This window comes from Ascaphus truei, chromosome 1 (genome assembly GCF_040206685.1).
Source record: "Ascaphus truei isolate aAscTru1 chromosome 1, aAscTru1.hap1, whole genome shotgun sequence".
Lineage (NCBI taxonomy): Eukaryota > Metazoa > Chordata > Amphibia > Anura > Ascaphidae > Ascaphus > Ascaphus truei.
The window spans coordinates 482,652,336-482,667,390 of NC_134483.1; the positions used below are offsets into that span (position 1 = coordinate 482,652,336).

Here is a 15,055-nt window from a genome sequence, read left to right on the forward strand (position 1 = left end):
CCCACTGACATTTAATTGTAATTTTCTTGGGGTTTTTTTGTACGACTTACGCCATGTTTATAGATATGAATGCATTAATAATTGGTCGCATATATTTGCATTTGTCTTTTACACCAAGAAAGACTTGACGGACAGTTCTGACACATTTATGGCGCACTGTAAAGTGGAGCATACTGTACAGTACTTTAAGTAATTAGAAGAATATTACATGCCATTTACAGATGTAACCAGACTGTTCTGCTGAAGCCTCAGCATATAAAGCAAAAAGCTGCGGCTTCGTGGAAATTGACAGCTGCGGCTTCCGCCGGGATCGCTGCATGTGACCCATTACTTCTGAATGGGACAGTCCCATGCTGGGGGAAGTCCTGGGCTTCCCCGGGCACAAATAAAACTTACTCTGGTTACATATGCAGCGGCCGTTATTGAAACACCACGCGGTGTATACCTCGGAATACCCATGTGATGGCGCGCGATTTCTTCCAACCGTACCACCTTTAGACGCGAGTGCAGGCGAATTCAGAAAATGGCATTTTAGTGTTCTGCTTTTTAAACACCTGAAATTGACACAGTAGCACAGTATTGTACACATTACAATTCATTCATTTCATTGCATTTAATTGCACACAATCCATGAAATTCAAACAAAGCAACCACGATAAACACGTGTGCCTGGGGCGATTGGCCGCATTAATGCCGCGTGGAGTACAGCAGCGCACACGAAAACGGCGCCGTGATTTGTTCGAATAACGGCCGCTGCATCTGCAAACTACACAACTTAGCATCATAATTATTATTTTTTTACAATGCCACACTAAAGTGTCTTCTGTTTTATGATAAAATCACTAATATCAACACTTTATACATAACCCCCTTAGAGTCCACTACTGCAGTTGATGTTTTAGTATATCAGTCCTGAAGAAGGGGACCAGTTGGTCCTGACATTTTGATTGTAATGGTGAGTTAATACACCTTTAATATCAGAGTACACAAGTTAAACATTTTTTTCATTGTTTACTATATCCTAAATAAGGAGCTAATGGGGAGCTGAAAAAGTGGGTGGTGCATAAATAAAATTGCTTGTAAACTCCTCTGGTTCTGCATGCATCTTTTTTAATTATCAAAGTACCCCTCTTTAAAGAATTATAATTCATAAGCAAACAATATATACAGTAGTCTTGAAACACCATACTCATAAACAATGATTGCATGCGGTATGAACTCAGTTTGCATTATTTCTATGCAGCAAGGCCATACACATGTAACCATAGTGAATTGTAATTACTCTTTGCTTTTCTCCCTCCCTATAAAAAGCTCTATGTTAGCAATAAGCAATGTAAACACATTTGATGATTCATTTCATTTGTGATTTTAATGGCCACATTTTTGTGTAAACACATCATTCCACTATATTTTTCTTGAAGGGAGCAAGACTATTAAACATCATCAGATCTTATTTATGGCTAAAAAGAAAAATCCCTAATCATATAGTATAGCCAATTAAAGCGCAGTTTTATGAACCAACTTTATGTTTTCTGAATTTTTGCATGTTAAAAAACATGATGCAAAAAAACAAAAAAGCATTAGTAATGCCGACACTTGAATAATGTCCCATGATATATTGTATGCAAGCAAGTCCTAAGCAGGATAAATAGGCAGTTCACATGGCAGTGCTTGTGATACTTACCCATTTTATGTTTAATAAATTGTGCTTCACTATTTGATCTTGGGTGCTTCTTCTCTTTTGTAGAGGGCAGTTCCCTCTTCGGTGGGAGTTCAGGGGGTCCCCAGAGCTGAAAAATATTTTATTGTCGGATCCGGGGACCCCCTTGTTTCCGAGATACATACCGGGAAACGTAGCGTCGGTACTGTTACTCTAAGGAAGCATGACGGTTTAAATCTCCTGCATCACACAAGCGAATAGGAAGCCTTCCTTTTGTCCCTTGTGATAGGGGGTATTTATGTAAATGAAAGTATCGTTGCTACCATTCCCAGTATGTATCTGGGAGCCAAAATTAACATGTTACAGTTTCAGGGACTCCCACCTTCATCTCTTGTTGTGGTTTAATATTTGATTCGGTGCCTATTGAAGGCTACATGTTCTTATTAGCTGTACATATTTAGAAATGTGTCTTTTCCTGCACTTTCAGAGGCAGCATCTAATGTTATTTATTTGGATTCCCAATGTTTCTAAGTGTGCTCCTCTTGATAAACCAGGAAAGTTTACACCCCTTAGGCCTGATGCATTTTTCAAACAAGTAAAAAGGTGAAAAGGTGACAAAAATTATTAAATTATGAAACTCAAACCTCATTATAATGTGTGTCATATAATCCCTCTAAGACCATTTCAATTGATACTCTCCCAAATCACAAGCAGATACACATTTGCAAATCGCAAGCAGAAGCAACGTTGGAGCAAAGTGCCTTAATACATTGACACTACGGCCTAGACGCATAACAGGTTCACACATAAAAAAAATGGTGGTATTCATGTTTCACTGCACTTTTAGATATTGACCTATTCACTGAAGCCATATCGCATGTGTAAAAGTTGTGATAAGCCTTTCTTACAGCGGTAAAGTCAGTGTTATGTATAACAGTGTATGCAAATGAAGAATTATCATCTAATAACTTACACCCATGTAATTCATTAAACTCTGATACTGGTGATATCCAGCTACTTCCACAAAATAGCACCAATTTTCACCTACCCCAGGCTACCACCAGGCCTATCTTCCCTATGTATATAATGGCACTATAAGATAAGTCAACCTAGATATAGATTATAAAAACACGCCTTAGAGGCCAAAGTAACCAGCTAGTAATGCTCACCCTAAGACTAGCTGGTCACTTGATTTACTAAAGGATTAATATTTGTAGGGTGTTTATGTTGTATGTTAACCCCACAGGTGCCTGAAGGCGTTCCATTGCAATGCACTGGTAGCTCCACGCATCAAAGGTGTTAAATCATTTTCTGACATAGGGTTTTGTACGAATTCCTATCTAATTACCCTATTGTTAAAAAGGGGAGTATCTCCCAACCCTCATGATCCACCAAACAATTGCAGTACTAGCATGGATTAACTCAGATTTCTATGAGTTATCGCTTACTTGCATGATAAGCATTATTTAACACTAGGTTAATGCAATGTTCATATATATATATATATATTGTAAGGAATCCGCTCCACGGTTTACTGGTTACCTTACCTTGCAGACCGGTGCAGTCCGGGAACAGCTTTCCTGAGGTTTGCTGCAGCCTGGATTCACTCAAAGCAATACACACTCCCTCTGGTATCTACTGCAGCTGTGCAGCCTTTCATTGCAAACTATACTTGCATTCACTCATTAGGGGCAGGACCTTCACACCCCCGCCGGGGATTGGCCCGCTGGCCTTTAAGTATTGCTTGCCCATAATGCTCCTTGCCGAGCATAGTCCTTACTGGATGTCAACTGTTTTGCCACAAGCTCTCGCTTGTTCCCCTTTGCTGATACCAGGTCACGCCCTGCGTCCTTCAGCTTCCTTCAAGCCGCTTGTTCTCCAATGCTGATTCCAGGTTACGTCCTGCATCCGTCAGCTCCCTGCAAGCCGCTTGTTCCCTTATGCTGATACGGAGGTTTCCCCTGCGTCCTTCAGCTTCTGTTCTCCTGTGCTGAAGCAGAGGTTTCGTCCCTGCGTCCTTCAGCCTCCTGGATTCCTGCACTAAAGTAGTGGTTCGTCCCTGCGTTCTGCAGTCTCCTGGATTCCTGCACTGAAGCGGAGGTTTCCCTGTGTCTACAGCTTCCTGGTTCCTGGGGCCTACTCTTTCCCTAATATAGAGAGGCCGTGTCCTGGTTCCTGCGCTGAGACAGAGGATTCCCTAGCCTGCTCAGGACTTTTGCGTTGTAGCACTGGTGCACCCGTACAGCAAGACGGTGTGCTATTCTGGTCTGCCTACCATCTCCTGTGACCAGCACCATGGGCCATGGTCGTCGCTCGCGCAAAGGCCAACCCCGCGCTCCTAAGCTGAAGCGGGTCTCTCCTATCTCCTTGTTGCCGAACTCCTGCATGGACAATGTTTATCCTGACGTCTCCTGTTCTGACCCTGGCTTGTACAACGACGACTCTGTCTTCTCCAATCCTGATCCTGCGACATACGACTACGAACTGCGCAACCCGGATCAGCCTGCGCGGTCTCAGGTCGGTGCTTTTACAACCCCACCTCAGCCCCGCGGTCCGACCCTGGTTTGTGGCGAGCAGAACCCTGACAGTATGCTCGGCCCTACAAACTCGGACCCCGCTGAGGTGTGGGTTGGTAAGTTTTTTCCTAAAAACCTGTCCCAGCCTGTAGACCAGTCCCAGTTTGAGGATAATTATTTGTGCGATATAATACCTCTGATGGAAGATCCGTTTATGTTGGAGGGCTTGACTCCCTTGCAAAAGAAATGCCGTAATAATCTGGTTTATAAGGCTTACTGCCTCAGAGACTTAAAACAGTATCTGGCCAGTGTTTTGGCCATTGCTAAAATTGCTTGCTCCCCTGATTCCCCTTTAACTGGGGAGGAACTGTGTCCTATGGAACTGGTCAACGCCTGTAGTACACTCAATGCCCTGACAAAATCCTTGGACATTCCTATAGTATTCCTGGAACCTTCCGTCATGGTGGCTCTCGCTCACGAGACGCTGCATGTACTTTCCCGTGCATTGGATGATTGCTTGTTAAAACAGGATCGTCTCTTAGCCGCTCACGCCGTCGTTTGGCGGTATCCCTCGGCTACCAGTCCTGTTGCTAAACCGGGGGATGTATCTCTCTCTCCGGGAGATAACCAAACAGAACTATTACCAATATCTCCCAACGTAGTAACTGCCACAGTCCCAAGCTCTGATTGTATACCCGGGTTCCCTTACACTAATGATATGTCTACATTCACCCCTGCCGATCAGTCCTGTGAGGTCCCCTTGGAGAACACATATGTGTCACTAACTAACACTAAGGTTCTTGTATCCGAGAATAAGTCCTTTAGTTCTCCTATTTCTAGCTTTGAATCCCTCTCTCTAGGTCTTGAGGGTTTTCCAGCTTTAAACTCTGCTAGACAGTCCTGCGCGCTTTCCCCGTCAGAGAAAGAATCCCTAAGTTCTGTTCCCAGGGTTATTTCTGTATTAACCTCTGTGGGGCAGCTCTCTGAGTTTCCTTTGGTAAATCCCTGTTCTCTGTCAGCCACGGTCACGCCCCTAGCTTCAGACGAGAGATTCCGGCTCTCTTCTAATACAGAGAAAAGGTTACCTATGTATTACTCTCAGGCAATGTCTGCATTAACCCCTGTAAATTCTTGCTGCCTCCAAGTTAATGCCTTCGTTGTAGCCTCAGAGAATGAGTCCACAAGTCAGACAGCAGAGGTTGCATTGAGGGATTCCCATAACCGTACGGAGTCTCTAGATATTCTTTGCTATAAATCCCCTGCTTCAGCTCAAGTTTCCGCAGTTTCGTCTCCGGAGACTTCGGCTAAAGTTCTGGTTCCTGTTAAATGTATTCAGGAGTCAGGTTTTTCCCTAAGCTTAGTCACAGAGTTCCTTCTCCCGGGTATTTCACTGAACCAGCCTGTCGCCCACATAGCGGTGATCCCTGCTTCAGCGCATAGTTCCCACATTATGGAGTCTGCAGTAAGTTCTGGTTTCCCAGACATCCCTTACCAAATACCTACTTCAGAGACCAGTACAGTTATGATTAACCCCCGTGTACTGTCTGAGTTCTCCTCCTCTTTAAGCTTAGGGTTAAAGGCATACTGTAGTCTGTATGTCTCTCCTGGGGTTCATATTATGTTCCCAGGAATGTTTGCTGACGCACGGTTTTCTCCCAAAAGTGACGCTTTTCCATATAGATTAGTAAAAAGCTTGCACACTCTTTTTCTTTTCGCTGAATTGTGTCTTTCTAGTTTTGAGACTCTGAGAGGTAATGATTCCCCTTCTGATTCTGAAGCTCTTCCTACAAGGAGTATCCTGTCTGGGGGTCCCCCTGATTTCTCTCTCCAGGCTAATTCTCCAGGGATCAGCATATCTGTGGTCACTCCCTTAGTACTGTCTGAGGTCACCATGCATATATTACAAGTCCTGGGGTTTAACTCTGAGCTGTTTAGCTGTCCTTCCTTTGCTGAAACCCAGTCCCTCAGTACTGTGTCTAAATATGCCCCAGCAAACACGGGGTTACTCTGGGAAGAAATTAAAGCTCCTGTCTTAAAGGGTATTTTTTCTCACATGTCCAGCAAATTTAGAATCTCAGTAAGTGTTTCTATGTCACTTATCAATACATCTGATTTTTTCTCTAATCAAACCCAGATACCCTCACTATCGGTTAGGAGTCCTGTGATCAGAGATTTTGCACTAGAAAACACACCAATTCATGTTTTTGTCAGGTTAGGTACCCCTGTGGTTAGGGCCATTGCAGTTTTAGAGAAGACTCTTTGTACTCCTAAGGTGCATGTCATTAAGAGTTTTCATAGTTCATACTTGCTGCTTGTTGATTCTCAGGGCCCTGTCATTGAGGTACAGACTTCAGATTCTGATGTTAGCTTCCCTCCCACCACTACCCTGGCTCTGCCTTTTTCTCAAGCTACTGATTTGAAGATCCCAAGGACTATCCCTGATTCACTGACAATATATTCTCCCAATGAAGATTTCCCAGTATTAGAGAGCTCTACTGTTGTTTGCTTCTCTGCTCCTGCTAAAACATGGTTTTGTCCCTCGGAATTTTCGGTTGCCCCTGTTATTTTCTCTCAGTTGGAAATACTCTGTACGTATCCCAAGATTTCGGTCCCTATGCCAGGTTTACTGCTTGCCTTGTCACCTTCCATACCAATACCGGGAGATGCTTCTAACCAGCCTATACCTTTACTAACCATTACTTGGGAGCCTTCTAGAGGAAAAATTCCTCGCAAATTCCAACATGCAGTGGTCAGCCAAGACTTTTTCTGTTACAAAGTTTCTCCTGGTGTATTCGATCAACTATCAGGGCCGCTGATCCTAGATTCAGGTTTCTTTATTAAGGACTGGGCTTTCAGTGGGGGTTCTTCTACCGTTTTTGCTCTGGAACTCTCTGGTTCTTCACAGCCCTGGATTTCCAAGACATTTTGCAAGGCAAGCCATGTACCAAGGATGTTTCCTCCATCAATCTTATATCCTAGAACTGTACTCACCAAAGAACTGCTTGTTTACGGAGGCCCTTTCTACCTAAAGAATTTTAGGAACAACTCAATGTCCCCAAGGCCCATGGATGGTCCTGTCTGGCCACAGTTCTCACCGGGGGGTGGGGGTACACTAAGGACTAATTATGAGTCTCTGGAGTACGACTCTAGCCCCAATCCTAGACGGTTCAGCAACAATTCCCGGGCCTCCAACTCTATGAGTGCTCATGTTCGCCCGGAGGTCTCGCGTGAAGGGGGGGGTACTGTAAGGAATCCGCTCCACGGTTTACTGGTTACCTTACCTTGCAGACCGGTGCAGTCCGGGAACAGCTTTCCTGAGGTTTGCTGCAGCCTGGATTCACTCAAAGCAATACACACTCCCTCTGGTATCTACTGCAGCTGTGCAGCCTTTCATTGCAAACTATACTTGCATTCACTCATTAGGGGCAGGACCTTCACACCCCCGCCGGGGATTGGCCCGCTGGCCTTTAAGTATTGCTTGCCCATAATGCTCCTTGCCGAGCATAGTCCTTACTGGATGTCAACTGTTTTGCCACAAGCTCTCGCTTGTTCCCCTTTGCTGATACCAGGTCACGCCCTGCGTCCTTCAGCTTCCTTCAAGCCGCTTGTTCTCCAATGCTGATTCCAGGTTACGTCCTGCATCCGTCAGCTCCCTGCAAGCCGCTTGTTCCCTTATGCTGATACGGAGGTTTCCCCTGCGTCCTTCAGCTTCTGTTCTCCTGTGCTGAAGCAGAGGTTTCGTCCCTGCGTCCTTCAGCCTCCTGGATTCCTGCACTAAAGTAGTGGTTCGTCCCTGCGTTCTGCAGTCTCCTGGATTCCTGCACTGAAGCGGAGGTTTCCCTGTGTCTACAGCTTCCTGGTTCCTGGGGCCTACTCTTTCCCTAATATAGAGAGGCCGTGTCCTGGTTCCTGCGCTGAGACAGAGGATTCCCTAGCCTGCTCAGGACTTTTGCGTTGTAGCACTGGTGCACCCGTACAGCAAGACGGTGTGCTATTCTGGTCTGCCTACCATCTCCTGTGACCAGCACCATGGGCCATGGTCGTCGCTCGCGCAAAGGCCAACCCCGCGCTCCTAAGCTGAAGCGGGTCTCTCCTATCTCCTTGTTGCCGAACTCCTGCATGGACAATGTTTATCCTGACGTCTCCTGTTCTGACCCTGGCTTGTACAACGACGACTCTGTCTTCTCCAATCCTGATCCTGCGACATACGACTACGAACTGCGCAACCCGGATCAGCCTGCGCGGTCTCAGGTCGGTGCTTTTACAACCCCACCTCAGCCCCGCGGTCCGACCCTGGTTTGTGGCGAGCAGAACCCTGACATATATATATGAAAATGACTAGCGCACCCCATTTATTAAGTGAATATGGCGATAATTCCAATGCCAATATTTTTTTTAACAACAAATTTGAATGGAGCAATATCGACCTTTAGTGAACCGAGCCCTTAGGGCCAGATGCACTTAACTCTGTTAGCCTATTTAAACTAACTTAATCAAAATTACGTTATGTTAATCCTAACGCCTATCTACTGAGGAGAAGAACGTAACGATAACCCAGAGTTAATCACTGAAATAGTGGGTAGATAATTGGTCTTGCACTTTGGTCCACCCATGTAGCTATCTATTTGGACTTGAATAGTTATCACGTCACAGGGGACTGTCATTGTGTCTTGATCCTTCCCTTCTTGATTCATTCCCCCTGTGGATATGAAGCTGATCAATGTTTGTTGTTCTCCTATATATCCCTTTACCAGTGGGGACTGTCAGACACCATGGGCTTAATTATGCTGATGTCTCTGTTAACACTATACATTTTCACCTGTGGGTATGAAGCTGAATAATGATTCTTGTCCTCCTATATATCACCTTATCAGTGAGGATTGTCAGACACCATCAGGTTAATTATGCTGCGGTCACTGGTTATAATATAGGCAGATATCTGAGAGTCTCAACACCTACTGTATTATAAGTCTGTGACATGAGTATTTTGCATGTGCTTGGTTAGTCCATTCCATGGCTACAGGAGATGCTGCAGGGATACTTACACTCTGAGGTAGCGACAGAACGGATTGATGGGATGACGTCACCGTCTGACTACACTGATGGAGGATTCTTCCTTTCGCCTTTTCGGATAAGCCTTGTGAGCCACCGTTCTAGACCTGGACGTTACACCCCTGATGACGTCACTGGCTCAATAAAGATAAGATGGCGTCCTTGTCAGCATGCATACAGGCATTCTCCTACTCAACTGAATACAGCTGCACTAAGCTAACTTGCATGGAAACTTTGTGTTCCAACCTTCCTGCAGAGTGTCATTGGTGCATCATTTGTCATTTTGTTTGACTGTTTTCAGCTTATGTACAGTGTGTTAGCATATCAATACTATCGAGGAGTACATAGGGAAGTACCACAGGTATTGGTCCTGTGGGAATGGGCCTGAAGAATGGGGTTCACACCCCCAAATGTTGCAGCCCCTTTTTAAATTATTCTTTGTCCTCCCCTTTTTTCCCTTTATTATATTTTTTCTCCTTTCACTGTTTTGCATTCCTACCCCTCCTCCGTTTTTTGTGCAGTGTTGGCTTTTAATCTTATTGCTTGATCGTTTGTATATGCAGTGTTGCAGTGCACTGATACTATTAGCCTCTGTGGCTTGAGCACAGTTTTCTGATGTCCATTAGACTGGCTGTCTTATTCTGATTATCTGATCTATAGTAAAATACTTTAATTCTCTATAATTATCTTGTCTTGATACTTTTTTGAGTGCTGGGAAACATTTGTGTTTTTAGTGTGTAGATAATTTTCAACGGACATTAGGGTAACACATATCCAAATGAGAGGCTAACGACCCGTTAACCTAACATCGAAGATCTACTAAACTCAATTAAGGTTAGCACAGGGAAATAACATTTGGATAAATAGATTACACCTAAACTTGCCGTTAGTCACAGCCAGACCATGATTATTCTAACGTTATTTCTGTCAATTGCCTATAATGACCAAGGGATGTAAGAACGGATACCCTAATACTGTATATTATTTTAGATGGCACTTATTGTAGCACTTTACTTTGAAATAGTTATGTGTTAGACCAAGATATATACGTTAACAATAATATAATATTCACAAAAACATCAAGAGGTGCATGTGATAGTATTATTTATTTAATGTAATAAACGGCATAATGTATTTAATTGTTAACAGTTGCGATGGTATGTTGTATATTGTGTACTTACTAAATATGTGTGTGAAATAGCATTACATATTTATTTGAATAATTACAAAGTTGGAAATATTTAACTGAATATTTATTGATAACATACATGAGATGGGTAGTTTTCACAATAAGCTATATATGACACTTACATTAAAGATCTACTATTCTTTAAGTATACTACAGGCCATGTCTAACATATTACATTCATTGAACAATAACTATAAAGTAATCAGTTGCACATCTTATCCCCACAGTAATGTTAACTATTTCCTATTAGGACACATTACTAGATTATTTTAACTATACTTACAGTATGGTAAATAATATTTATATGACCATATTAATAAACTTATTCAAGGCATCTTACATGGAAATGCATGTATGTTTATTCACACTATATCAATATTCATCATGTTATGTATGCCCAAAGAATGTAGTACTTAATTTCTGTTATTTACCTTTTCTGAAGGACCATTAAGCAGACAGCTATCTCTTGAACAATAAAAATTCCTTCTGGTTCTCCTGTTGAAGAGCTGGAAGAGGAGGAAATAATGATACTAACCCTCACAGAGGTTCCTTAAGAAGAGCATATAGTTGCAGTTTCCTCACATGCTACACCACCAGCTCCATCATCTGCTGCCCCACATCCTCTGCCACCTGTGGGACCACCAGCTCCATCACCTGTTGCACCACCTGCTCAACACCTGCGGGACCACCAGCCCCATTATCTGCTCCTTCAAGAAGTCTCTCATCTCCTGAAGATGCTTCTGATGAACATTTTGCCCAGGCCATCCTGCACTGCCAGCATCAGTTGATGTGAATGCAGCCTTCCATAATAATAATCTTACCAATCATTTGCGAAATTAAAATTGTAATTTCCGCACCATGACCCACCTGATGCGTCAGCAGTCTACTAATATCACAAACAGTTTAGCCCTGCTGACTGATCCTGTCAATTAGCTCACCTGAGCAGTGCATCAGTTGAGAACATGTGACCACCATCTACTGTGTTCACTCCTGCTGCATTGACGGAATCATTGGCTACCTCGGGTGTTTCACTTCTCATTTCCAGTTCCATTGTTCCTCCTTCTCCTCCACCTCCTACTGCTACTTCCCCTAGTCCACCTGGGCAGCAAGTGGCTCAAGTTACTGGTAGCCATGGGAGGCCACGTACAAGGGGTCCTAGCCAGCCTCTCATTTCCATTGGCAAAAAGAGGAAGATATACTGTATACAGTATATAGTATTTAATTGTTAAGTCCCATTGTTTATGATATATTTTGTTGTTATACATTCCTTTTCTTACACAGTGTTTTAACTATGTGTTGTGAGTGACTTGCACATAATACTCTGTGTGATGAAGAAAATAGTGTATCATTTTACATGTATACATTAGTTTAATATACACTGCATGATATCTGTTTTTACTTTGCTCTTGGGGAAGAAACAATGTGTCCAGCAGTGATGTAAGGCCTATGACCTGGGAAGACGAGATCACTTTCATCATCCGTGTCTCCACGGAGAAAGTAAGTTAGAGTGAGGGTCCACCTCCTATGCGCTTTGTCCTATGCCCTTTGCGCATGGTCACTCTTACTGTCTGATCACTGTTTCCTTTATATGTCCACAGTGCAGACAGTATTCCCCAAGGCATTTATCCGGCTAAAACTTTGTCCCAAATTCAGTTCTTCTCCACTGTACTAGTTTTGGGACACAGTTCCCCAAATAGTTTTGAGTGCTGATCCACCACCCCATTTATGAGGATCTCCAACTCCTCATCAGTAAATGTAATGCTTCTGAATCTTCCTCCATCTGCAGCAGCAGAGATGGAAGCGTCCTGAGCCATCTTGACACCTAAAGGGTAAGGCTAAAATGGCTTACAAACATCCCAGTTTTCCGTGTATTTAATAAAATTTTAACATGCGCATGGGCGTTACATTAATGTAACACATGTGCGTTAGATGGGTGGGACACACATTAGATTGTTCCCAGTGCACATGATAATTGCATTGATTATCACGTCTCTGTGCTGCTAATGTACCCGTTACTACATATCACTATAACGCTACTTTTGCTAAAGGATGTTCGTTTTGCATATCATTAGCTTAGTGCAGTGGAGCGCAAACTGGGGGGGGGGGTGCCCCCCAGGGGGGTGGGAGATTTGTCTGGGGGGAGCGGGCCAGGGGCACAGACGGTTTCAGAGGTCCCGCGCTCCTCCCCAAGGCATTTAAATGAATGCCGGGGATTGCGTGACGCCTCTGCAACACTAAAACTTACTGGGATTCAGGCGCGTCTCCATGGCAATGCGGCATCAAATGATGCCGCGGAGTCATGTGACGTGATGTCATTTGACGCTGCTGCCAGGTAGGAGAGGGGGCGAGAGACCGGAGGAGGCCAGGCAGGGGGGTGCAGCATCAAAAGTTTGCGCTCCCCTCGCTTAGTGGATACTTGTTAAAATCAAGTCAATTATTGTTTGCTACCAATTTAGGTAATTACACAATATTTTCACCAGATTTAAAGGAACTTAGGGCCTAAGAGATGCAAGATTAAGTGACGCTCATTGCATTAACCTTGCTCCAAGAATGGATTCCAATATCACCTCTAATTGATTTACAGAGGCTTCGTGCGATCCCCGACATTTATTTTAAATGCCTTTGGGGAAGCACGGGGCCTTTGTAACAGCCGTGCCCCCTGGAGCACCCCTGATCTGACAGCAACAAGGTGTACTATAGCTCTTCAATAGAAAAAAGATAAATGTTCCGTCTTATTAGATCTTTCAAGAAAAAGTTAGAGTTGATCTAGAAATGGAAAAACTCACTGCATTTCTGAACAATTCTACGGAGATATTTGAAAACATTTGGAAAACCTGGATAACAGCCTTTCCAGAAGATATTACAGCGTTACAGGATTTACAAATATAAACAAATTTAGATACAAAAATTGTCGAGAATGTTGATACTGTTGTCTCTTGCCGTCCCTCCTCCACCTCCCACATATTTTGGTTAATTATTATTTTGACAATTAACAATTATTCATAATATTATTTTTGTGTTGTATTATTGTTGTTTTAATTTAATTGGCTATATTGTTCCTCTACCAACCTTTTACCATTTAATTTTATGAAGACTTTGATATGTTGTCATATATTATTTGTTGTGAATGGACAAATCAGAGTCCTTAAAAATTGCTTGTGGGTTACAAACCAAAGTCTAACTAAAGTCTGTACAGTTATTAGGACTACTACCACTAATGTCTCTTGCCTCCACCCCCTTCCTCCCCCATATATTGTCTATTACTATGATTGTTAAATATTATTTCTATTGTTATTATTATTTCTGTAATGTACTGTATTGTCAATTGAATTCTGTTGGTTGTTTTTTTGTTCGCAACCCACCCCTTCTTCTTTGTTCTGTAACCCCTCATCCCTCCATACCCTGATTATAACTGAAAAACAAATACAAAACTGTTTGAAACAAAAAAGAATTTTGTGCATAAAACTAGATTTGCAAAACAAAATTAGGCTTTTGAATCTGGATGTTGAAATAGGACTTTTGCTCTAAAGAGAGAAAGTGAGAGAAAGAGAGAGCATGCGTGCAAGAGAGAAAACTAGAGGTAGATGTTTCATATTTATATTAATTTATTTCCCAAGTATCTTAGGCTGAGTCCCCGCTGGCGCTAATCGCACTGAGCGGGCAGCGCTGGCGGTGGTAACTTACATATATAGATATATGTAAGTCCCCGCTCACGCGGGGCTCGCGGCGCTCATGCGCGGGCACACACACTTACCCGCGCTTGGCGCTTAGGTAAACAAAAAAATTATACTTTCAAGCGCGTTCAATGCCACCCCCCACACGTGCAAATGCCAGGACACCTGGTGCTCTCCAAGCATGAGCGCCCTCAGCGCCAGCAGGGACTCAGCCTTAGGTGTGTACAACTGTATCTCTCCTTGTTTTCTCTCTCCCAACCATCCCTTATTTCAGTGATTGGATTAAATAAACTAATGTTGCATTCTGACATTTTTAACAAACAAAAATTGGTCCATTTTTTTTTTTTTTAAGTAATTATTAATTATTATAGGCTAAAGAGTACAGGGAAAACAGCGGTGCATCTGCTGCTGCTGCTGAAGATTGGAAACCACAAACTGCAAACCACAAAATATCCTAGGTGCAAAAATTTATTTTAGGGCATAGTAACAGCCAAAAAGAACACTCTGACGCGTTTCACGTGGTATCCCACGCTTTCATTTTTTGGCTGTTACTATGCCCTAAAATAAATTTTTGCACCTAGGATATTTTGTGGTTTGCAGTTTGTGGTTTCCAATCTTCAGCAGCAGCAGCAGCAGCAGCAGCAGCAGCAGCAGATGCACCGCCGTTTTCCCTGTACTCTCTTCAATTGTTCCTTGGTAGGAGCACGCAGGACAGGACCAGGATATCCCCAAGGTCAGCAGTGAGTAATCCATTTACTTCATTTATGTGATCAGTCCCACACACGGTTACCTAGACCACCACATAAGACTTACCTATATGGCTAGTGGCATAATCTATGGGAGTGTGTTTAACATTGGACTATCTGGAATCCTGAGTCTTATGAACTGTCCTATGCTATGAAGATGTTTATATTTTTATATCATGATCAAACATTGCCTACTCCTGGTTAGCATCACAAGTGGG

The 15,055-nt window shown here is 43.2% G+C and overlaps 1 protein-coding gene across 4 annotated transcripts in view; it reads right to left on the reverse strand.

Moving 5' to 3' along the window:
• Window positions 1–15,055, reverse strand: part of PCDH7 (protocadherin 7) — a 689,933-nt gene that overhangs the window by 284,227 nt on the left and 390,651 nt on the right. Inside the window, exon 3 of one of the 4 annotated variants that reach the window (XM_075568136.1) lies at window positions 10,849–10,923. The exons of the other annotated variants lie outside the window; for them this stretch is intronic. Coding sequence (XP_075424251.1) covers window positions 10,877–10,923 — 47 coding nt within the window. The 3' untranslated portion in view covers window positions 10,849–10,876. Of the gene's footprint in view, window positions 1–10,848; window positions 10,924–15,055 lie in introns of those variants that run through there. 4 annotated transcript variants of the gene reach the window in all.